Consider the following 26,119-nt stretch of genomic DNA (forward strand, 5'->3'; position numbering starts at 1 on the left):
ACTATTTCTTTGACTTTATTAAAGTATCCCTACTAAGTCAGCTCTGCTAAAAAAGGCCAAAAAGGAAAGATCCCTTAATCTGAATAATCTTAATTATTAGAAAAATGCTTGCCAGTACTGCAAGTTTAAGCAGTATCAGGGAGATATGATGGCACAGACAGAGTTCACAACTTCACTGTGAAATTAATAGCTTCAAGGATTAACAGAGTAAATAAGAACACGCTTTAAAATGGATGTAAGGTACCCACAGTTATAGTGTGACGGGGAAGGATTCAATATCGGAATCCTTTGCAGGTCTTTCTGGTAATGCACAGGCATGCTGCATGATTTCGCTGTGCCATCTACCTTATGAATGTTGGCTACTAAAACAGAAGGGAAAAAAAAGGGTAACTTTCAATGTAGTGTGAAGAAAACACACAGATATTTTAAGTCTTAACAAGAGCTCTACTTTGTCATTGCTTTCCCTGGATTACCTACTGTCTTCTGCATCAAATGAATTAAATTTACTAGAGCAACGTGTATTAATATTTTGAAAGAACTGTTTGGAAAAAAATTGCCATTTCTCCAAGATAGTAATAGGAATCCTTATGTAATTCAGTACATGCTTCAATAAGGGGTTTGTGCAAGACTGCTACTCTTCCACTTGATGGGAAGATACCTGAGTAAATACTTTTCAGTGTTCTGAGACAGCAGGCCTGAGTCTCTTGTTATTTTCTGTGGCATTTAATAATGGTTTAAGGGGAGTTACCATCTGTACTGTAATGCTACAGGAGATCAGAGATGAGGGGATCTTGTTTTGATAAATGGAGTGGGCTCTTCTGGTTTGCACGTTTGGACACAGTGGTTGAAAATCCAAGTTTGTGATTGTACCTGCATCTGGCTTGAGAGATGGTAGGATTTAGGGGATTAGATTAATTTTTGTATGAACACATTTGCCGTTCTGTATTCTATATGTCCTGTCTGATTTAGTTTTCAGATTTAATACTGAAGCGTAGAAAGTTGTGATTAAGCAGCAGCAGACTTTTTTTTAGTGATATTATAAGATCTTATGAAATACATACCTGACCTTGCGTGGTCTAACCATGCTAAGTTATATCGTGTGAGTCTTAATAAATAAGGGGGATTTAAAAATCCATATTACAAGCTTTTGCTGAGAGCTCTCATCTTCCACGAGACAACTGTTTAAAACTAAGGATAAGCATACGTGTTAATAAAAACTTAAAGCTCTAATTCCCAATCAGACATTACATACGTTAGCAAAAATAAAACTATCAAGGCTTGGAGTCCTGAATTTATAGTTTTTCCAGTTACTTTTACTGTCGTTATTATGTATATTTGTTGCCTACTTTAGGATGTGAATTGCAAAGGTGAAGTTACATGTTATATGTTGCTTCTATAATGGCAAAATCCAAATCCCTACAAAATATGGAGGCAGCAGATTTAAAATGTAATCAAACCAAGTAAGCGTTTTTGGCACTAGTAAGAATGAAAACCAGTGGACATTTTCATGGATTCATGAGTCTTGTGGTTTCCAGTGGGATGTCTTCCCACTGATGCTGTTTATGAATTTAAAAGAAATCATAACAAATCTACAAATACCAAATTCATACAGATATGAAAAGTACATTTAGATTGTCTCAGAAAACTAAGCTGTTCCAAAACTTAACAGGATGGAAGGCTGTTCATGGGAAGAGCAAGGTGAAGGAGCAACAGGCAATTTGTAAACCACTCAGCTAATTTTGTGTAGTCCTTAAAATAGACTCTGAATCCAAATCCTCTTTCAAGTACAAGGAAATTCCTACCTAGGTTTCAATTTCTGTAGGGAGTATCGTTTCAAACCAGTATTCCAAACAGGAATTGTGGGCCCTTTTGGTGAATACATGCACTGGTTTCTTTAACTGAGGAAATTTATTGTATGCAGTTTGATTAGAGCAATCTCAGGAAACCTGCCAGGGGCTTCCATGCAGAAACTGCTTCATCTAGGGATGTGGAGATGCTTTGTAAGAGGGACTTTATGTTCCTGGGCAAAGCTGACACTGCTTAAGAGCCTTCCAGTGCTGTTACTGAGTGTCTCTTCAGGCAGTGCTAGAACATGGAGCTCGTGTGGGTGGAAGTGTTGATCTGCTGGAGGGCAGGGAGGCTCCAAAGGGATCTGAACTTGCTGGACCCCTGGGCTGAGTCCAATGGCATGAGGGTTAACAAGGCCAAATGCCGGGTCCTGCACTTGGGGCACAACAACCCTGAGCAGCTACAGACTAGGAGAAGTCTGTCTAGAAAGCTGCCTGGAGGAGAGGGACCTGGGGGTGTTGGTTGACAGCGACTGAACATGAGCCAGCAGTGGCCCAGGTGGCCAATGGCATCTTGGCTTGGATCAGAAACGGCGTGACCAGCAGGTCCAGGGAGGTTCTTCTCCCTCTGTACTCGGCATTGGTGAGACCACTCCTCGAATCCTGTGTTCAGTTCTGGGCCCCTCACCACAAGAAGGATGTTGAGGCTCTGGAGCGAGTCCAGAGAAGAGCAACAAAGCTGGTGAAGGGGCTGGAGAACAGGCCTTATGAGGAACGGCTGAGAGAGCTGGGGGTGTTTAGCCTGGAGAAGAGGAGGCTGAGGGGAGACCTCATTGCTCTCTACAACTACCTGAAAGGAGGTTGTGGAGAGGAGGGAGCTGGGCTCTTCTCCCAAGTGACAGGGGACAGGACAAGAGGGAATGGCCTCAAGCTCCACCAGGGGAGGTTCAGGATGAACATTAGGAAAAGATTTTTTCATGGAAAGGGTCATTGGGCACTGGCAGAGGCTGCCCAGGGAGGGGTTTGAGTCACCTTGAGACGGGTGGACGAGTTGCTGAGGGACATGGTTTAGTGTTTGATAGGAATGGTTGGACTCGGTGATCCAATGGGTCTTTTCCAACCTAATGATTCTGTGGTTCTGTGTGTAATGCAAGGGTGTGTTTCTCCATGCCTATTCTGGTAGTAATACCTACTGTAAAGATGCGTTGCTGAACCAGCGCGCTCTCATACTGCTGGCATTGCTTCCATTTTCACTCACATAAAACCCAATGTGATGATGATCGTTCCAGGCTGTTCACAACTTACTGATCTGTTTCAAGAAACGATAGGAATGCCGACATCTTCCCCACACGCTGGTCTGCTGGTGACATTTTAATTAATTGGCTAATTCAGCAGGCTTTTCTAATCACATTAGAAGGGATGAACCACAGGTCCTTGTAATGGTACTGGGAGTGATTACTAATGTGGAAATTAGGGCAGAAAAGAAACAACTTGCTCAAAGTGACGGAGTAGAATTGGTAAGGAGAGAGAGATTTAGAGTCCAGAAGATTCTGCCTTCCAGTGTTGTGCCGAGCTCATTAATGTAATCTTTGTCCAGAAACAGAGGATGAACAGAAAGAGGAAGAACACTTAGCAGAAAATTTGGAATAAAATATACAGGAGGAAAGAACAGAGATGACCAAAATGTAAGAAGCCCAAGGATGATAAGAAACAACGATGTGAAGGAGAAAACAAAAGAAGAAACTGGCCAGCGAGAGAGGTGAGTGATAACTGATAATCCACTCCTCCGTAACTGTCTTACTCCTTAGTGCCTTGAAGACTGGCATCTGGAAATTAGATGACTTTAAAGAATTATTAGGAAAATCATAAGGAAGGATTGGGATGATTGTTCAGGATGGTAGCTCAATTTTATGATGAGTCCCAAGTGAGAGATTGGTGCCAGCTTCTGAGATTTCTCCATGTCCATTTTTATTCCATTGTTGTAACACTTGATAAATGGTTTTGGGGGCAAACCCCAATGCTTTTATTTACCCTTTGTTTTTTTGAAGCACATTCCTGCCTGGCATTAATAAATTTCCATGACAGAGTCTCTTTCTCTGTTTGGACATAGTGTCTGGTCCATATTCAGTATTGTGCCAGTCGTTACAAAGGTTAAGACAAAGGTTAAGTCTCATTGAAATTACCCATCATGGAAACCCAGTGCTAAAGCTTCGATTTGGGTTTTTTGGGGGAATGATTGCTCCAGCAGAAAAGAGATTTTGGCTTCCAGGGTAGCTTCTGCTACCAACAAACTTTGCAGCCTTAAGGACTTGATGTACCTGGCCAAGATACAAAAGGCATCGTAGGTTTAGTATTCATGATGATAAATTTCTATGGATAAGACTAGATGGTTGGTGGAGATGCACCTGCTGGTGCTGTTCCAGCAAAAGAGCACAGCAATAGGGTGATGGCCCTCAGCGAGAAAGCCAAAATCTGTCAGACTTGAAAAAGGCCCGTTGCCTGGTATTTTCATGAAGTCATACGAGATGATGATAATTATGTGAAAACAAAACTGTTGTAACTCCCAGGTGTACTTGATCATTATAGCTGCTGACCAGAAATTAAGGGAAGAAAAATGCTACAGCCCTGAGTAGAGGTTAAAACGTACACCTTTCCTTTATTGAAATACACGTTTAATCTGTTGGGTTGCATCCACTCACCTACACTTGAAGTATTTTATCAGTTCTCATCTTTGAAGGGACCAGCCCAATTTCTTTTCCACCTTTACTAAGTGAGAAAGTGACAAGCTAAACTCTAGTACAGATTGTTGGAAGAAGTATTGCCCGCATCAGCAGGCAGCGTGTTGAGAATATAGTAGTAACAAGAATTTACTATTGTGAAGTGATTAGACATGGTATGGTTAATAGCTTATTTGAAACAAATACTATCAATCTTTAAGCTAAGAGAGAGGAGATTTAGATTAGATATTGTGAAGAATGTGAAGAATAATTTTCCTGTGAGGCACAGGTTGCCCAGGGAAGCTGTGGCTGCCCCATCCCTGAAGGTATTCAAGACCAGGTTGGATGGAGCCTTGAGCAGGCAGGGGGTTGGAACTGGATGATCTTTAAGGTCTTTTCCATCCAAACCCATTCTATGATCAGAGGCAAAATTTCCAGTGATGCAGTCAGTATAAATTGGAGGGGTAGACAGACCACCCAAAACCTGAAGCTTCTACAGTTTCCAAGGCTGCTAATTGATTGCCTGCCCCACCTTCCCCAACTTGTTTAAACAAACTAACCCCGTGGTTTATCGTAGTGAAATTAAATCCAGACCTTATTCTCAACCCGTCTGTGGGACCGTGCTCCTGAAAAAACCAGGAATTGCTGCAGAACAGCCAAGGGTAGTTCTGCTAAAAGACCCCAAAGCCACCCTTGCTCTCTCTCCAGGGCCGTGGCTCTGCCCTGCTGTTATGCCAAGGTCCTTCACCAAGGACTCAAAAGAACCCTTGGAGCTTTTCTTCAGAGCATCCTATTAGCTCCCTCTTAAACAGTTTATTATTATATAATACTGGGGGATAGAAGAGTCTAGAACTAGCCTAGCAAGGACTGAACTGGAAGGCAATATTACAAGTTTAATAAAAAGGAGAAATTTTCTGCTGTTGGCTGGTTATAAACAGTGGTCCTTAAAATTCTTCAGTTGATTACTAAGCATTTTAGCCTCAACAATTTGCTAAATATATTTCTGAATTGGAGGAAAAAAAAAAAAAAGACCCCATAAAGCAATAGAAAAAGTAGTGAAACGCATCGGCTTTTCCTGTCCACCCAATCATGGTTTTTCTCTTCGACTTTACTGCAAATCCATGAGCCCCAACTCCCATTTGTCCCGTTTCTGAATGAAGCTTGTCCTGCATCTGCAGTTACTCTGGGCACAAAGCATCACTAATACTTTGCCAGCAGCTCTTGGAAGCATCACTTACAGAGCATTTAATCTAGTGTGACTTCCAGCTTCCTCTTACAGCCTGCAACCATTGCTTCAAGCAGTCGTTATTTCCTTGAAAATATGAGAGAGAATTAGTTCTAGCGCATTAAATAATGAGTTAATTGTTAAGCATGTATGAGATGTGTACGGTCATATGTGTTAAATGAACATGTCGGTATCGATCCTCTGTCATGTTGGCTCCTACGCCTTTCACGTCCCGGGTGCTGTGCAGTACTCACCTGCTGGGACTTGCTTGTTTTGTACAGATTACTGTTTTTTTTTTTAAACCAGACAAATCTAAAGTGCTCAGAGGCCCTGCCGTACAAGTGAAATGAGCTTTAATTAAGCTGGCGCTTCTGATGATACATAAATTCATATTTAGGTCATTCATCATTGATTACTACCTACTATGAAAAAGAGAGGCCAGATGCAATTCCCATTATTGCAAAGCAAGAAAACCAGATTTAGCAGCTTTAGTTATTTAAAACAAAGTAATTTCCTTACAGGAGGGAAGCTTTATTCCCTTTTGTCCAATACTGTGTTTGAACTGAATTTTGTTGAAGGATAAACAGCCTCTTTTAACGATTTGAAACCCCATCACGTACTACGAAGTAGTTTGTTGCAATTTCTGTTAATGGATTAAGGTACTTAAAACAAATTAAATCATTAGTACACCGGGTTTGTAATGTAAACAGTTTAATGAATACATAAAGCACATATAAAGCAAAAGATTAAAACAAAATTATTGTTACAACCACCATAAACAATATAAAAAAATTTTTACAAGCGTATTGCTTGCCCAGCAGGTTTTACAGAACGGTGTCCCACGAGCGTTACCACTCCCTGAAAACTAAGACTTGGAAATGAAAATCACAGTAAGTATTTACTTAAATCACATCACATACTAGTCAGACTAGCACTGATTTAACTACTCTTCAACGTCTTCATGGTGCTGTAGTACACGTTAAAGCTCGCATGAGAAATGTGAACAGAGTTCAAGTGCAATAAGAAAAAAAAAGATGCCTGGACATTCTGACGAATATATCCATCTGTGTCATTATTTAAACCCGTGGTTCCTAAGCTTTTCGCCTCTGCACGTTTATCACAACTTTTATTGTAGATCCCCCTTACAACAACTGCTTAACTCAGGGGTGGGTTGGGAACTGCTGTTTCAGAAATGCTGACTCTAAACCTTGGTTCTGCTCAACTTAAGAAGAACTTCAGCCCCGATACTCCTCATACCTTTTATCTGTAGGAAGAAGCCCATGTGACCACCTTCCATATTCTTGCCCCGAAACACTTATATATTGGGAAAGAAATATGGCAGGAAGGCATCATACAAGCAACAGGAGAACGTTACAAGATTGCATACACAACTGAAGCCAAATGGAAGAGAACAACTGATTTAACCTTTCACTGTCTGTCCTCAGCCCCTTATTGACTGTTATTCTAGGATTCACAGCATTTTGCTCTGTTCTTTGTTGTGTGTGTCACAAATGTGTTTTATAGTTTAGTATGTTAAGGCATAAAGTTAAACCAGGACAGGAAAGTTCTTATTTCACAATTTAGACTTTAGTAGGTGAAAAATAAATGACAAACAAAAGAACTACAAAAGTGTGAACAACTGCATAAAAGAAATGAAATAGCACTCAGTGCATATTGAAGTTGAATCCAGGCCACTATCTGGGAGGCACAAGAAAGATATGGTCATTTTAACAAACTTCTACGCTTTGCAAATGTTTAGGTAAATACTCCATGAAGATTGGAAAGGAAATAATTTATAGTTACGCAACTTTTTTGCATGCTCTTTAAAATGTCTACACCATAATTTCTTTCTGTCACCCTTTTAAAATCTCCTTTAATTTAGGCTGCAGACAACAACAGGGGTTTTTTTGGAATATTCTGCTTTAAAAAAAAGTAATCTTGAAAGTACAAAATTCAGGCTGATTTTGAGTTTCAGTTATCTAAGATCTTGATGGAGCAGGGGGAACAATGGCAAATGCATTTGCTGCCCCTTTGAGGAGAAGTATTTCTGTACATTTCAGTATTTCTATTTTTATTTACTCCCCTGAAACTCCCACGCATTCTTAATTTAACTTCAGAATTCTAGGGTGTAAGGGAGAACCTGTTCCATGAGAGAAAAGGAGGCCACAAAACAGTCCCCGCTTTGTTCCTTCCCCACCTTTCTGTACACAATAGTGAATATTATTCGTTGATGTACTTTCATCTACGGCTGCAAGATGAAAATGCCTCCACAAAGAATTTATAATGTGTTTTGCTTGAATGTCAGCCTTAAATCTGTACAAAGAGCAAGTGTTTTCTTTGCATTCCAGTGCTTGCCGGTGTGGGTAGCCGAGACGCGCTCCCACGGGGGTAAAGGCTGAAAAAGGACGATGGCGAGAAAAGCAGCTCCAGAACTGCTTTGAAATGTTTCAAAATTTTAGATCAGAAACACATGCAAACAAACAGTGCAGCCTCAGGAACTTTTCAATTTGAAAATAATCCTTTAAGGTGCTTTTCATGGTGTCTTATGTACCAAAGACATAGTGGAGTCTGGAAAACTGCAAAGGGAGCTTTACTTATTTTTCAGCTCTTCCGTGAACACCTTCAGCAACTATCAGTACTCTGACGTGCTACAAAATTCAGCCAGTGACAACTATTTAGGTTTTAAGCACAAATGAGACCATTGGCCATCTAGATTTCCTCTGTGTATTCACATATAACTAAGTGACACCACAAGCCTTCCTTGATACAAGAAACCAAAAGGCATTGATTTGAAGGCTAATTAATAATAGCTGAAATAACTGTGCACGGCACTTGCTCAGTCTTTTTCCTCACTGAAACCCTCCTGCAACAGAGCTTCCCAGGACATGTTTTCATGCATCAATGTTATCATTGTCTGAAATAGCACTAGAAATGCTTTGGCACTAGAGGTCCTAACATGACTGACTTTTCCCAGGATACTAAAACTTCTCTATGCTTCCAGCTGAGCTCTTCAAGTCAGGATTCTGTAACATTACATCTACTTGTTCATTAAAAAAAAAAAAACCAAACCCAAAATTACTTCTGCTTGGTAAAAAAAAGTTAGAATTGTCCATAATTCTGTACAGTTTTGCAGACATTTACACGCCTCAAAGTGGCAACAGAACAGCAACAGAGATAAGACAGGTGGGATCCTGTCCTGTCATATAGAATTACAGATAGAGCTGTAGAGAATCACAACAATCGTGTTCACACCAAAGGATAAAATACAGACTCTGTACAACTTGGTTTTCAGTCATCACTACCAAAACCCTAGTTTGTTGGTTTGTTTTATTGCTTAAGCAAGAACATACATCCCTCTGTATATTCTGTATGCAGAATCTAAGTTTTTGGTAACATTTCCTTGGTGTACAAAGAGCATTTCATCTACTATTTTCCATCAAGTAACACAGTTTATGAATAAACCAGCAAGAGTTGAGCTAGCCAAGCGGGTTCAAGGAAACAGCAGTGTTGGGAACTGAAATTTGGGAAACAGTCTCAGATATTCACAATAACAGTAAGAAAAGTGGTTTTCTCCATTCTCCCAGCACACCTAAAGGAAGGACCACATGATTGCTAAATCCCTCTCATGAGCATTCAAGTCCTCAGTTCACAAATGTGAGAAACAAAAAGACCAAACCCCCAGCTTGCTCAGTGCTGGCTACCAAGTGTGAGAAGCTGCTGGTTTCAAGTTTTCTACAGTATTTTTCATCCAATGGTCTATATGTTGCACAACTGTTCAGAGAAGGGCTATTATATGTTGTGCTTCCAAATGTGGAGCTGAAGTACAATCATAAATCAGTTTTAAACACCATGAGAAAGCCAGTCTGGGAAAGGTGCACATGCTAACCCATCCCAGCAAGCATCACAGCTTAGAACTGCTGGACAGCCAGAAGAGGTTGTCAAAGGTAATTGAAAAAAATGGGCCCAGCCAGCAACTCCTGTGCTGCAAAAAGCAATGCTCAAAGTTGATATATTCAGCTCCAACACAGGTTTTACAACCCTACATTAATTCCATTCAAATGCAAACACACAAAGACAAGACTGCACTTATCATTTACATGGAAAGGGGTACAGTGAAAATATCTTCAACTTTGCCACTTGAATCATAGAATAACCAGGTTGGAAGAGACCCACTGGATCATCGAGTCCAACCATTCCTATCAAAGGAACAACAGAGAACTAATATGCCATCTGCATAACTTATCAGAGCAGGCAGGTTAATCTTGGAAAAGGAAGGAATTCAAGTGATATCTTTTCATCAATACCTTGTTTTTCAATTCATAATGAAAAAATGGTTTGTTACACAGTTTCTAATTTGAAATGCTTGGAATATAAATCTTCACTTCTTGCCAGAATAAAAACAACTGGCCCATTTTGTACACCTGGGATTCAGGATAATATTTGTCAAGCCATCTTCTCAGCAATGCTATCAACTGACCTTAAAATATGCTCTTGAGCAAGCAGGCTGAGAATCTGGCAACAGTTCTTTTTCTTTTTCCAAGTCTGTCTCTCAGTGCCAAACTATCTAATGCTCGTAAAATTAAATGTTCATAAAAATTGCTCTCAGTAATGTTTCTAAAGCCACCTGGATTTCTTATAGTCCTTGTTACTACCCAGAACAGTTTCTCTTGTTTCCCAGATCTATGCACTTTTTTGTTGTTATATTCAGTTTAAAGCCAAGCATTAAATAACATATCTGCAAGTACCATCTTGCTGGCTAAGTCAACTCTTGCATTATAGCAATTATGCTAAAAGGTCCCACCCTTCCTGTTTAATTGTACTTCTATTTTGCTGTAGCTGTGCAGTTCTCTATTCCTCAGAGCTCACCTTGCCCGAGCCCCGTCGGGGAACGTGTCTTTCACCTCCAAAGAATCTGCCCAGCGAGTCAAGTAGACCCGAGTCTCTGTGCCTTGGAGATCCATGTCTAGCATGGTCTGTAGTGCTCGCAGATGCCATTTTTGATCCGTGCCGGAAAGAGGAGCGTTTTTGTGAAGCCATCAAATCCGAATTCTCTGAAGCTGCTGCACTGTCCTCTTGGATGGTCTGTAGCTCGTCTGACTCTGAGGGCCGATCTTTGAAGGTGTTGTCTTCTCTTCCTGGGGCATCTCGGGAAAAGAGGCGGATCAAGTGGGGGCGACCAGTCCTGTCAGCTGGGTTGGCCTCGGGCCAGGCATTCTTCGGGTCTGCTGCGCCTTTGGAGTCTGTCACCGCTGGGCTCTTCGTGGAGGTCCCATTGTTCTGGTTCACATCTGCCTCTCCTGCAAACAACAAGGATGAGATATGAATACAGGCCTGTGAAAAACAGCCCTGGAACAATGCCGCTTTCTTTCCCTTGCCTTGAGATGCTCATTTCACACAAAAACCATAATATGTGCAGTTGTAATGAAACTATGTTCTCTACCAGCCTTTAAGAACATTAAGCTATCTTGGAACTGAAACCGGGATGATGTTCTCACACAAAATTTGCAGTAGTTCTAGGTGGTTTTTTTTAATTAAATATATTTGTAAAAAGATAATAGGTTGTTTGAAGCACAAATGATAGTAACTTTATCTGCATGGAAGTCTTACTGATGAGGAGGCTTTCGGTTACAATGTCTGAACAATCAGAATTCCAGTACTTTCCCTTCAGAACTGCAACTCTAAAATGTGCTACTTTTCTCTAAAACGGGGGAGTGGGGAGGGATGAGGATTAGAGCAACATCACAGGACGATGCCTTCTTGACTGCGTGTTCCCTCTCCACACTGTCAGAGCTTTTGGAGCTGAAGGTTTTGTCCCCACTTGGAATTCCTCACTGTAACTTCAATTCCAATCAAACAAGTGTAATTAGTGCTTTTTTATTTTTTTTCTTTTGCTATTTAAATTGTCTTCACTTCAAAAAAAGCAGAAAACATTAACCTGCAATTTGTGCTTGGCTTCCTGTGACAGTTTTTCTCTGTCTATACTCCTGGCACCCATCATACGATGTCCTAGCTCTGATGCTGAAGGCCTAGAGCAAAACTGTCCAATTTGCACTTAGTGCTTGTGAGAAATGACAAAAAGAATTATTGGACACTGATGAGCTTCTAGCCAAGAAAGGCACCGAGACCGACCTCCGTGGTGCAACTGGAATGCCTGCTGCCTTCTCCACAGTTGTCCCCTGCTGCACGCAGGAAAATATCTCAAAAGAATTAAGAATTGGTTGCAGCACACATAACCATTAACCTGCAGTAGCTCCTGCTACCAGTGACAAAAAGATTCATGGAGTTTTTTAATAGCCTATACCATTATTCCTACTCTTCTAAAAGGAAACTGCATCCACTGAGGAACATGTCTTATCTCCAAGGAACACCAAATGAATATTAGTAGGTCACTGCTTGAGAAGCAACCTTCAGAGCACTTGCCTCCCACATGCTCACTCCGTGTCAGAATCATTTTTTGGAGTTAACGAGGCTCAAAATTTCAGAACTAAGTTACAGTTAGTCACACATTACGTTTGGAGTCTTTATTTACCTCATTAAATCCCCATTTGATTTTGTCTTTGTTGCCATGGGAGGGATAGGATCTGGCAAACACTGTTATGTTTTCAAAGTACTCTGGGCTCAAGTGCTTTGTTGATTCACCAGAGCAATTTTAGACTTGACACAACCATTTGATATCATTTCACTCACCCACAGAGCAATGAAGAAACCTTTCCTCAGGCTGAGAATAATTCTGAAATAATTTGATGGACAACAACATGAGACAGGAGTGATGGCTTCTGCCAATACGTACCAGTACTTAGGTGACAATTTGTTGTAATCTGCTACAGTTTTTCATGTAAAAACATAATGTGCAGTTTTGCTGTGCAACTTTTTTATTTTTCCTTCTATGAAGACTACCTAGAAAATGTTGGGGAGCTTAAATAAATTTTTCTTTGGTTAAAACATCGGAAAGTATTTCTTGGGAATACAATTATGTAACAAATACTAATTGTCACTGAAGACCTCATCAGTGGGAAAAATGAAAATATTTGCGGCACCTTTAGGATTTTAGTTTTCCTGAAAAGACACAAACTTATTAGCAACTACGAAAGCCCCAAATCATTTTCTTAATCAAATGGAAGAGAGTAATGAATTTATGACACATTCTAAATCCGCAAAACATTATTTAAACAGCAACTCTAAGCCTAGATTCTATACCATGATACAAATCCATTCAAGGACAGAAAAAGAAAAACAAACAAAAGAGCTATTGTATTTAATTAAATGCATTAACAAAACACCAGAGCATCTGCATACTAATATTTTTTACAACAGTTGTTCTTTGTGTCACTGAATACGGGTATTGGTAAGCAACAAAGAAGGGTATTTGTGCCACAGAAGTAGCTTCTCCCAACACATAAGCAGTGAGCTTTAAAGTCTAAATCTTTCTGTATGTTTATTTCAGTAATGAAAGCATACATTTAAGTTTTCCTCTAGATTTTCTGCATGTTTAAATCTTCTCTAATATTTATCAAGATATAGCAGAAAGATAGCATTAGAAGTTGAACTATCTAATCAAAGTCTTCAAGTGCATTTGGAGAGACAGATCACTTTAATAATGTCTTAAGGATACCCAGAATTAACGGGGCATGTAAACATGTGCTTATTCATTCATATTTAGACAACTCCTATTAAAATCCATTATAAATGCTGTGCATACGATACTGATATCCTTTTTTTGTTTCTCCCTGCAGGATGAAGCTCTTTTGTTAAGACAGAGTACCCTTGCTATGCCGTATCACTTGTACAAGAGAAGCCTGCCCAGGGAGGAATAAGTCTTCAGGCACTTCTTTTAAACCCTTTAAAATGGGTTAAAGAGTAAGTACAGCAGAATAATATCACAGGCATTACCAGAAGGCTATTAAAGTGTCATCTATTCACATTTAAGTGAATAAAGTCATTGAAAGTTGCACAAGTCAGAGCGTGAGGGAAAAGCTCTAGCCCAAAAGCAGCAGGAGGGACCCAGATGCCAAGCAGGGATATAGCACTCCCGGCGTGGCAGAAGATCACTCCCAAAGGCAACGCCACTTTTCCACTTCCCCTCGCTATCTGCGACTCTCGAGCTTGCCAGTGGCACAGTTTTCCCTGTGTCTGTCGGTCAGAGTGAACAAAGCCATTTGTTCCCTGTATGCACGGTGACTCCCAAAAAGAAGAGAGACAGACAGACCAAAAAAAAATCTGAAAAGTCCGTTAATGAAACAAAATAGAAACTCTAAAGGTGCTTTCAATGAAACAATATTAGAGCCAACCCCCCATTGCCTTTAACAGGCATTAGGGCAGGTGTATGTATTTTCAGAACCACTGTGCCTTACTGCTCAATTTGACATTAATATTTTATCCCATGTCTTGAAAATCAACACTTTTACATAAGCCTCTAAGTAACTGGGACCTCTCAGCCCCATGGTTCAGTCAATAGCTACTGCAAAGACCCTGGAAGCCTGTTTTATCCACAGTAAAATCCCTGATGGATAATCCTTGGATGCAAATATTCTTCTCAGGGATTACTTGGGAAAGCTGCTCTAAGATAGTCCCTCTTTGTGTATACAGAAGTCTATATGTACCCTTCTTCCATACAGAGGACAACATGGAAAGATATTGTTAAGCTAAGAGTTTTAATGTGCTAATTTTAAAAACAAGAAGATTACAAGTTTTTCGTCTCCTCCCACCCCTTTCCAGTCTTGCTTTCTTGCAGATACTTGTAATTCCTCTTACATTCTTATTGCTGCTCCCTCTACAAATGCTGCAAAATAACTGAGGAGAACGAAACTGATAAACGTTGAAGTATATTCCCCTACTGTAACTTCTTAAGAGAAGCTTGATTCAACAGGCACATCGTATTGTAAATATTGATTGTAATAACACATGACAGTAGCTTAAATATTTGAACATAACCTTAAAAATTAAGTATTATTTGCTCATTATAAAATCAGAAAGTACATGAATCGAATTTATAACACCAAATGTAATATATTTTATCATAACTACAGACAGCTGTGACCAACTACTAATTTCATCTTTCTTAGCCTTCTTTTCTCAGGGTATGAAGCTGAAAATTATGTCACTTAGCTTTAGGGACCTTTTGAATAAACTTTTCATTTTAGCTTAAGTAATGTGTATTTATAAAGGAGTGCTTTTCAGTATATGGAATACAATGTGAATTTTTCCTTTTCTACTTTTTTGGTCCTAGCTATTCTATAAGATGGTAAGTAGATAATTAAAAATAATGCAGTAGAGTTCTCAATTTTGAGTCAACTGTATTTCAGTAGGTTTATTGAGATGCTGATACTAAAATAATAAGTAAAGCATCTGGAATTTTTTCCCAACTTACCTGTTTTTAGTAACCTGAACAACAAAAGTTTACACCGAAAAATTACTCGATACTTCCACCCAGCTTAGTGTCATCTGCAAACTTGGTAAGGGTGCACTCAATGCCTTCATCTAGGTCATTGATAAAGGACCTTAAGGAATTGTTCTGCAGGATGTACAACATAAGGCATTACCGAGAGCCCCAATTCGACTCTGGCTTTGGATACTGTCATGAAGTCACATACTTCCATTTTTCCTGCACTATCACACACCTCGCTTCAAACTCTGACATTCTTGAGTAGATGGGACAATAGAACTTTGGGTGCACGTGTATTGAGGGGTCTGAACATGCAGCCATAATTACATACTGTGACCTTTACAACAGGCAGGATCAAATTAAAATCAGGCCAATTAAACTTAATTTCCTTAGAAAAATGATCCAACTCTTTAGTACTCAGCTGTATCAAAGGCAAGTGTAGCAAAACCTTTCCATCCTGCAGGCTGCTGCAGGTCGTCTGTCAGAAACACCGGGACCAGTCCTGGCTTCCAAGCAGACCTCTGCCGCTGGAGATGGCGCTGAGGAGCGCTGCACTGCTCAGGATGCCATGGGAGCACCCACTGATCAGACTGAAAGGAGAAAAGGGGATGAGAGAATGGGTGCAAACCAGTAAACTGATGCAGAGGGTGTTTCATTAAACGAGGCTATGGATTTCCTCATCGTTTGCCAAGTGGCTTCAGAAACTACAGGAGTTATCTGCTCAAAACACTTGAGGTGGTTCCACACTCTCCCTCGAGCAGCAGTGAGAAGTACAATCCATCCCCTGGCTTGGACTTTCACTGCAGTGCCGCTCACAGCAAAGTGGAGCACCTACAGCCATTAGGCTTCACTTCAAAAGTGTTTGGGGAAAGGGAGGAAAGAATTAAGTCTGCATTGTTAAATCTGAACCGCAAAGCTTGATTTATCCTCATTAGACTAGAGACACTGCAGACAAAAAATGGCTCTCAGCCCAACTTCACTAATATGGTTAGATGGCAATATGCCATCAGACATTTCACTTCAGAGATCTAATTACCAGGTTTGTCTGATGCTTGTCAAACTGTTGGAAATCAATTTTGAACAAATATTTCTGTTTGGAAAAAATGGCATGCAGCATCATTGTGAAACAAACAGGCGGTCGTAGCTCTGAACACAACTAGAACAGATCTGCTGGGGCATTCAGCCTTTGCACGAACTTTTTCCCATTTGCTAGAAGAATGAATGCAGAGTGCAACACCAACAGCTTCACGATACAGATTCACACGAGTGTAACGCTCCTGTTGCACTTAGCCAAGAGATCACTTCTGTTACAGCTCACCCTTCTCCCTGCGTTCTTGCCAAAGCTTATCACTTCCAGGGGAAAATATCCCATCCAGAGGCAAATTTTCTCTACAGTTTCAGAGTAACTGAAGGAAGAGTATTTTTCTGCACCAGAAACTCAGTTTTCCTAAGGGCTAATCAAACTGTAAGACAATAGAATCATAGAATCACCAGGTTGGAAGAGACCCACCGGATCATCGAGTCCAACCATTCCCATCAAACACTAAACCATGTCCCTCAGCACCTCGTCCACCCATCCCTTAAACCCCTCCAGGGAAGGTGACACAACCCCCTCCCTGGGCAGCCTCTGCCAGTGCCCAATGACCCTTTCTGTGAAGAATTTTTTCCTAATGTAAACCAAACCAGCACAAAAATGAAAAGCCATCTGCTGATCACAGCATGCACTCCTTTTGACTTTCCTCCGTCACTGCATACATTAGACGTTATAGAGCACATAAGAGGCTTTTACCAGGCAAGAATGAAAAGCTGCGAGGGTGCTTCCATTCCACTGATAAGCTGAGAACACTTCTACACCAATCTGATGAAGTAGCAATTAAGGGGTCTGTTGTGGCACAATTTTCCTTATGATGAGCCTTAGGACTAAAAATACCGTGTAAAGTGGAAAAACCCACCTGGTCCAGCACAGGCTCATAAATACCTAGCACTACAGAGTTGTATTTACTTCTATTGAACAAAGTTGAATAAAAGACGAAGGTTAGTTTCATGCTACGTCTTGGGTCAATCAAGATCACTGACTCAGCCTGCTGAAAGGGATTGTGCTGCTGTTGGTAAAGGCACAACACATGTTTAGAGCTCACATTTAGACTGCATTGCTGTGGCCAGATGAATGAAACTTGCACTTTTTATAAGAAGAGCCTGGCAAATGCTGCTTTCCAGGAATCCCAAGTGCCTTGTGGAGTACCAGTTCTTTGCCATTCTATGCAGGAAGCGTTATGCCTCCTCAGAGCTACTGCTGGACTGAAAACAAATAGGATGTATTGATCGCTAGACCTTCAGTAATACCTGCACGCCTAGTCTTGGCACAGTTGCTTTCATATGAAAATATTGAAAGGTTTTGATGGGGAGAAAGGAACTGCCCATTGCATCCTATTACAGAAATACCTGTCTTTGCAGCCATAGCAGGAAAAAGGAGTAACAGTACGTCTATACTACTTATGCTCATATTTTAAAGGAAATAAATACTGCATTCACTCAGGTAGAATAGGAATAGGTACTTTTTTGTATAAAAATATGCTGTACGAAAACAAAGAAAATCGCATAGGAGAATGACAGTTCTTTCAGATACTAACTGCCACACTATGAAAAAATAAGTGCAATTCCTCTGCCTTCGTTTTGGATACTAACCTAAAACGTATTCCAGATCTGCTGAAAAAAACCTCGAACATTGGACATACTTTGGCATCAATTCACAAGTAGCTGTTTTATGAGGTAACAGACCCAGGGAAATATCTCAAAATGACTAGCAACCTTCTTTCCAAGGAGCCAGTCAAAGAAAAACTTGCTGGCTGCCAAAGGTGTCTGTAACGCTAGTGCTGTTCCTCTGACACTGGGGTAAATAAACTTTCTGAGCTGACTCGACAGTTTCTTCTCGGTTTCTGCAGCGCACGTGAGAGTAGATCTTGTCATCACCCCAAGATGTCCCATTTTCAGGACTTCCCTCAGCAACATCAAAGAGCTCAGAAAGCAGAGCTTGAAAAATCTGCCCGTGAAGGAGTTTATCTGGTGATCTGCTAGAAACATTCTTAATTACAGTCACTGTTGACCTGCATAAGGGTAATTGAAATCAGCTCTCTGATGAGAGGCCTTTTAAATTTAAAGTACAGGGCCTCGCGTATGCATTGTCTGTACAAGCAGTTATCAGTTTGCACGGGTCCCACAGAATCTGGTAATATAAATACACTCCTTTCAATCTGGCAACTACTGTTTCAAGGTCATATTTATACCGAGGCACACTGTAAAGTTATATACAACTTGAACAGTAAATTATGTCCTTTAATAGCAAATATCATGGGTCTTATCTGCTTTCCTAAGTTTGCTTTTTTCACTTGGGGAACCCAAGGCTTAAAAGCTGAATGGTGAACTCAACTTAAAAGTCAATACACATTTTTTTTAATCTATTAACGTAGTGCTGGATTATGGAGTGATAAAAATGAGAAGTATTAATTTTGCAAGTTCATTGGGGTAATCAACAGCTTGATTTTTTTTTTCCCTAAATTCTGCTAGAATTCATTGTTTCAGTCAAAGTGTTTAATATATAACTGAACCATGCTTTTGCAGAAAGAATATTGGTTTAATGCCAAACACATCCCTTAAGCATCACTCCATAGTAAAGCTAACAGAGGTGTACAAATTGCTTAACAGCTTTTGGAAGAGGGATCCCTGTAGCGGGTCGTAATGGTGCTGGGGGGAATTGCTGCTGTGGTACCTCATTTGGTAGGGTAACTATACTGAGTTTTTCAATTTACTGAGTAAAACCATGACACAATCAATCAACAACCGGATGAAAACATACACGAGAATGTGACAACTAGCTGGAGTGGTGACACTCTAATAAACATGCCTAAGTTATCACATGAATTAGCAAACGGCACTTAATTATTTAGTTTTGCAGACAATTTTATTATTTGAGGGGCTTGGTTTGACAAAACAAATATAAAATCAAAATAAACAGAAAAATATGCTATATATTCCTGACAGCTTGTGTTCAGCCTTATTGTTCCACTGAAAAGCAACTAAGTTTTAAAGGATCACTATGTAAAAAGTAGCAATACTATCCGGGTCAGACATTTTTTATATACCATCTAGCTGGAAAACTCTTCTATATTGTCAGGCTGTTTACCTGACACACATAACTCTGCATGTCAGAGATGTGAAAACACTTGCAGTAATAACCTGATGCTGTGGTCCATGCCCAAAGTCTGGATATTAAAAGGAAGTACACGTGGTCACTGTGGGTTAAAATGTGTTAATGTCCTGTTACCCACAGTGAGGGGCAGCTCTCTGGGAGCCAGGTTTTAGACTTGATGGAGGAAAACCAATGTCATACCATCCCAAAACTTGTACAACCTGTATTAGTTATGCTTTAAGTACCCTCTTTTCTCTCTTTTCTTACTGAGGAAACTTAGCCCTTCACACAGATGCTCAGTTAAAGTAGCAGAACGGGTAGCAGCAGCTGAAATAGCTGCATTTGTTCTGGCCTTGTCAAAGGAAAAAGATCAAAGCAAGCCAGTCAAGCAACATGTTTCAAACCATAGGAACTGTGGCAGTAATTGCATGCCAACTCTGTTGCATCCTTCTGCTACAGATGATGCTGAATCTTAAAACTCGAGGTACAACAGACCTTTTATTCTTAAATCTATTCTGAAAGTCACACCAATTTCAACATACAAGAAATTAGCTTGGGGGAGGGCTAAGTTACAAATCACCTGTAGCTACACTGAGCTTAATTTCCTCCTCTTCCCTTGTTCTAATGCAGCTTTAGAGTACAGACTATATATTTAGTTTGGTAATTCAGTGATGCGCCTTTGTAAGAAATTACCAGTTACTCCCAACTTTTGAAGTCATAGAATCACAGAATCATAGAACAACCAGGTTGGAAGAGACCCACCGGATCATCGAGTCCAACCATTCCTATCAAACACTAAACCACGTCCCTCAATCCCGCAGGAGAGTTTTCTACCAAGCCATCTGCTGCCTTTACCTAACTGCATTGACCAGCTACATGGAAAGAAAGCCAGCTATTTATGGCACAAACCACAGTAAAAAGAAAACTGCTCTAGAATTTATTTGCCTCATGGGTGTGTGAAGATACTGCGTGCCTGTGAGCACACTTACAAGATACGCAAGTAAAAAGAAGCATCCAAAAGAGTTAAAAATGTCCCTGTGGGGAAACAAGTTTTCATCTCAAGATTGTCATTAAAACCAATCCACTCGATTACACCGACTGCCTTGCACTCTGCATGTTTTTCACCGAGTTGGACACTTGGTTATCTGTGATTTACAAAGAATTGCTGCAGTGAAGCCCACACGGTGGCCATGGCAGAGGAATGCAGCAGTGTAGGCCTGGCTCACAGCCTCTCTCTCTTGTTTTCCAGAACTTCTGGGGCTGCCTCCATTTGCTGAGGGTTACAAAGAAGAATACAGAAAACAAAAAAGCCTGTGGTTGAAACCAGTGGGACTTGCTATGGCAGAAATTTGGAATCTATGAGAAGCATGTGGCAATTCTCCACACAGCCCGCAGAGAGGCTTTTTTTAAAAACTGAAACAAAGAATTTTATCCACCCACCACTTTCAAAGAAAAATGTTCTTTTGTGTACTAGAACACACAGGTTTGTTTTAATCTTGAATCACAGCAAAGTGAGCTGGGGCATCATTTGTAACAAACAATTTCATGTACTTAGAGAAGGAAAATTAAATTACCCAACTGACCCATCAGTTTTTGCCTTCTTTAAAAATCGTGTGCCTGGCTAGTATTAAAGATTGCTTGACTATTCATCTTTTCTGTTACAGCCACACTGAGCCTGATAGTCATTACATGGCAAAACCTGTACATATAGGATCATAGAATCACCAGGTTGGAAAAGACCCATCGGATCATCAAGTCCAACCATTCCCATCAATGACTAACCCATGTCCCTCAGCACCTCGTCCACCCGTGCCTTAAACACCTCCAGGGAAGGTGACTCAACCCCCTCCCTGGGCAGCCTGTTCCAGTGCCCAATGACACTTTCCTTGAAAAATTTTTTCCTTATGTTCAGCCTGAACCTCCCCTGGCAGAGCTTGAGGCCATTCCCTCTCGTCCTGTCCCCTTTATCCCACCCACTCCCAAAGAAATAGCACAACAGGATGATGAGTGCTTACTTCAGATTTCACAGCTTCCACTGTCTTTAGTATTTTCCACATCAGTTATGCGTTTCTGAAAAATAACCTGTCCCTGTCAGTGTTAACGGAATATGGAATATTTCTTTCATAACATGGTTTAGTGTTTGATAGGAATGGTTGGACCTGATGATCTGGTGGGTCTTTTCCAACCTGGTGATTCTATGATTCTATGATTCCAGTGGTATCCAATCAACCCTCTACAGCTCTGCTAATGGAGCTCTGTGGGATCAGTGTTCACCCACAGTTCTCTTATCCAGCCTTAAGTATCACTTGGTTGGTGACGCAGATTGAACCAATTTTGGAAGTTTGTCCTTTCTGCACTGAAAAAAAAGAAATAGCTTGTTTCTTATCCTTCCCAGAGGAATTTAAATGGGTGTGCTAACACAAAGATCATACAGTGATACCTCCTCCACATCTTAATTATAAATAGGCTTCTCCTAATTTCATTTTACAACAAGCTCATCTATACAGGTAGTGCATGAAAGGAAAACAAAACGTTTCTATATTGGCTGAAGGAGGAGCAAAACTGCAATATTTCCAAAGTAGCCTGGGCGATTGATACCATCTCTCATTTCTAAAAGATGTATTTACATGCTGTTTGCTGGCCTGAGAGCAAACGTGCTCTGTCCAAGCACCAATTCAGAGTCATCTTGTTTGCCATGCACTTGAGGCCAGCTGAAAGTTGTACAGTGTCTCTAAGACACGGGGAATAAGCAGATCAATTGGAAGAGATTCTAACAACTTGCTGAAGCTTAACTCAGTGCTAATGTGGCTTCCCTCTGGCAGCAAAATACAAAGTATTTTGCCTAAACTGGACAAAAGTGCTGCATAGACTTGTTGCAGGTTCTTTCCAAGGATTAATCCTCGGCATGCAGCATGGGGAATTGCTAACTCCTCAATATTCTTCTGCTAAAATAGAAGAAAACCAGAAGAAAACCACAAGAAAACCACATGAACTTGGCACAGATCTGGTCATCTTTCACTACTTTTAAATCTCAAGTGCAACTCGACTACTGTCCTCTGATAGAATTATTTATAAATCCAGTGCATGACTGAATTTTACACCATAAAATCTATCAATAAGGAAAGCACACTTTTATATCATACTACTCATGCAAATTTTATGTACTTTTTGCATACTAACTGAAAGCAAGGAAAATAAAATTCCCTAACATTCTTACCTCCCCATGTTTGTTTCTGCTTATTTCAAGGTCTGGATGGTTGATGCTAGACATTCTTTAAAGAAGTCTTCTGTTCTCAAATCTGTTTGCAGAAATGGTACCCACTTTTCACCTTACCATAGTGCTTTATCCTGATATCATACTTATTTCCGTACACACAAAGACAAGTTTCATGCCAACATACTCCACGCCAACATGGTTGAACATAAAAGCCACTGGCTATCATAGACCAATCTTTTTGCTAAGTCTTCAGTGGCCTTCAGTACAGCAGTTGACTTATTTTTTTTCTCACTTATTTTGCCTTCTCTGATTATTGTTTTGCCTAGAACATGTAAAATAAAATCTTCAAAATAGCTTACGCTTCCCTTTGCTGAATTCCCAGGTATAAACATGCACACAAGGAAAATCTCCTTTAACAAATTCAACTGACTGTCTGTGATTTCTTCATGCAAATTGACCTGTCGATCTGTAACTTCTTTTAAGATAAAAATATCGTTAGAAAACTCACGTAAGTACTTTGCTCCTTCCCTCCAATATTAAATCTTTCTAGCCTTCAACAAGTGCTAAAAAATTCCAATTGTCCATTTTTCAGGTTTTTTCACCTTTGAAAGAAACATTTCTTAGAGTCTTAGACTTAGCATTCCCCACTCCAGAATGCAGGTTGTAGCAATGTACGTGCATAGACTAGTTTATATTTACACATTAAAACAGATTGAGGCAAGCTTAGCCTAGAGAAAAGCATTTATTGTGCTTATCATTGTATTTACTGCAGTAAGCGGCTATGATGGTAGCATCAATTAACATCCCCATCAACGCAGCCAGAAAAATCTGCAAAAGGAAAACAAAATTTCTGGTGGAATCACTAAAGCACGTTCACTGGGAAATGGTTTGTTTAAATCAATGCTATGTTAGAAGAAATAAATCAAATCTAGGAAAGATCTGAATACTGTAGTAACTTGGGATTATTAGTTGCAAAAGCACAAGGTAATGGGTCCTAGTAACATCTGCAGGGGGCACAACAAACTAGTCTAGAGAAGAGGAGGCTGCGGGAAGACCTTATCACCTTCTACAACTACCTGAAAGGAGGTTGTAGTGAAGTGAATGCTGGTCTCCTCCCAGGTAACAAGCGATAGGACAAGAGGAAATGGCCTCAAGTTGTGCTGGGGGAAGTTTGGACTGGACATTAGCAAAAATTTCTTTACTGAAAGAGTGGTGAAGCACTGGAACGTGTTGCACAGGGAATCGGTGGAGTCTCCATCCCTGGAGGTGTTCAGGAAACATGGAGATGTGGCACTTTGTGACATGGTTTGGTAGGCACGGTAGTGCTGGGCTGACGGTTGGACCTAATGGTCTTAGAAGCCTTTTCCAACCTTAATGATTCCATGAAACTCTGTGGCACTGCGGGAATACCAGCCTGTATAAAAAACTACCAAAGTTCATGCAATAATCTCCTTAATCAAGACTAGTATCACTAGTACTAAATATCTAGTATTTCAGTTGGATTTTACCTGAGATACAGTATGATCTTAGTCAGAAAAATTTCCAGGAACTTGTTAGGAAATCCCAGAGCTGTTAAAGTAAAACTAGACATACAAAAGATAATTTCTGCCTCTGAACTAACCATCTGTCAGAATAGCCTTTTCGATTTCTGCCTTAATATTTTAGAGCCTAACCTCAGCTATTACACATCTTTAGAAACTCCATCCCATTCTCCATCACTACAAGCCACGTTACACACTTCTAAATGTATTAATAAACCTGTTCTTATCTAGACTAGACCACATTAGACATATTTTCTACATACTAACAAATCACTGATATTTGTTTATAAATAATAAGAGGGTTTTTAAAGTTAAAGAAACTCCACCCAGCACTTCTTTTTCTCCCTGAACACTTGTGAGCTGTACCATAGTTCTAAATGTGACTCAATGCTATACGAAGAACAATGGTGACAAACTGTATAAAACCACGGCAGTGATCGATGGTACTTTACACAATATCTGCTTTTCAGCAGCAGCATTCTAAGAGTGAAAAACTGCTTGCACAGTACCAAGCCTTGTACCAGTTCGTGGGAGTTACTGCTATTAAAACAAGAAGAAAGAAAAAAAAAAAAATAAAAAAAGAATTCACAAACCTTATTTTGCTACTTCAGTTAAGTATAAAGTCATTTTTTATGTGATGAAGAAAATACAATGAGCAAAAAAAACTAAAAGTTCTGAAGAGTAAGCTGACCAAGATACACATGTTCTGAAATATTTAACAGGCGAGAAATTCTATAAACACATTTATCCAAGTGCAATTTGGGTACGTTCCTCTCAATCCAACCAGCAAGTACAAAAGTGAGCAAACCCATCACTTCCAGAATAATTTACGAAGGGTCAGAGAGGAGTTCAATATGTCTCACCAGAAGGAATATCACAGGGCAGCACACATATACAAAAAGACACATATGCCACGCATTCACAGAATCACAGAATCATAGAATCACCAGGTTGGAAAAGACCCATTGGATCATTGAGTCCAACCATTCCTATCAAACACTAAACCATGTCCCTCAGCACCTCAACCACCTGTCCCTTAAACACCTCCAGGAAAGGTGACTCAACCCCCTCCCTGGGCAGCCTCTGCCAGGGACCAATGACCCTTTCCATGAAAATTTTTTTCCTAATGTCCAGTCTGAACCTCCCCTGGTGGAGCTTGAGGCCATTCCCTCTCATCCTGTCCTCTGTCACTTGGGAGAAGAGCCCAGCACCCTCCTCTCCACAACCTCCTTTCAGGTAGTTGTAGAGAGCAATGAGGTAATTCCTGATTACCCTAACTGAAGATGCAGTCCCAGGAAATCAGGTGATACCATGCCTGCCTTTTGCAGGCAGAGACTGCTCTCTCCAAACCCCAGACCATCAGAAGTCACATTTGAGCCCTCAGCTCCATGCTGATTCCAGCTAGGAAACCTGGCCACTACCTGGAGTGGTGCTTCCCTAACCTGGGAGTTACAGCCTCTAGCTGACAGGTGCAGCAGGCTTGTGCCACCACCAAAAGGCTCAACAACTAGGAGTTCTAAACGCGACAAGAAAGATGCTTGCTGTGCCTGTGTGTGCAGGAGCACTATGCGCAAGCCACCATGCAGATCTGAAATAAACAGACAACAAATCTGCTTTGATTTTCTCAGCAGGATGTTTTCATTTTTCAACCTCCTAGGAAGCTGTGCAGACAACTCATAAAAGATAAAAAAACCCACTCTGTAGACAGAAAATAGCTGTGTTAACCTTACCTCTGAAAATGAAAGGTCACTCATTTCCCAAGTAAATACAGTAAGAACATTTCTGTAGGCTCAGATTGGGAATCTGGCAAAATAAGAAGTCTTTCTGATTTGCAGTCTGTCCTTTGGAAATATGTAAATACGCAATCTAATTATAAAGCCCTTACAATTTGGTTCTGTTCTCACTTTAGGATGTGGTTATTCTGAGAAACCAGGATTACCAGCGCAGCCTGCCAAGCGGGTGCTGTGCTGCAGAGAGAAGCAGCTCAATGTGCTGGGAGGAGGTAGCTGGAAAATTGCCTACCTCCAGAATTGCGTTCATGGCTTAGAAAACTTCAGGCTTTCA

The 26,119-nt window shown here is 40.4% G+C and overlaps 1 protein-coding gene across 2 annotated transcripts in view; it reads right to left on the bottom strand.

Moving 5' to 3' along the window:
• MBP (myelin basic protein) overlaps positions 1-26,119 on the bottom strand; it is an 88,310-nt gene that overhangs the window by 9,629 nt on the left and 52,562 nt on the right. For both annotated transcript variants that reach the window (XM_069853293.1, XM_069853292.1), the window contains exon 3: positions 10,596-11,026. In XM_069853293.1, coding sequence (XP_069709394.1) covers positions 10,596-11,026 — 431 coding nt within the window. The remainder of the gene's footprint in view (positions 1-10,595; positions 11,027-26,119) is intronic.

This window comes from Phaenicophaeus curvirostris, chromosome 3 (assembly GCF_032191515.1).
Source record: "Phaenicophaeus curvirostris isolate KB17595 chromosome 3, BPBGC_Pcur_1.0, whole genome shotgun sequence".
NCBI lineage: Eukaryota > Metazoa > Chordata > Aves > Cuculiformes > Cuculidae > Phaenicophaeus > Phaenicophaeus curvirostris.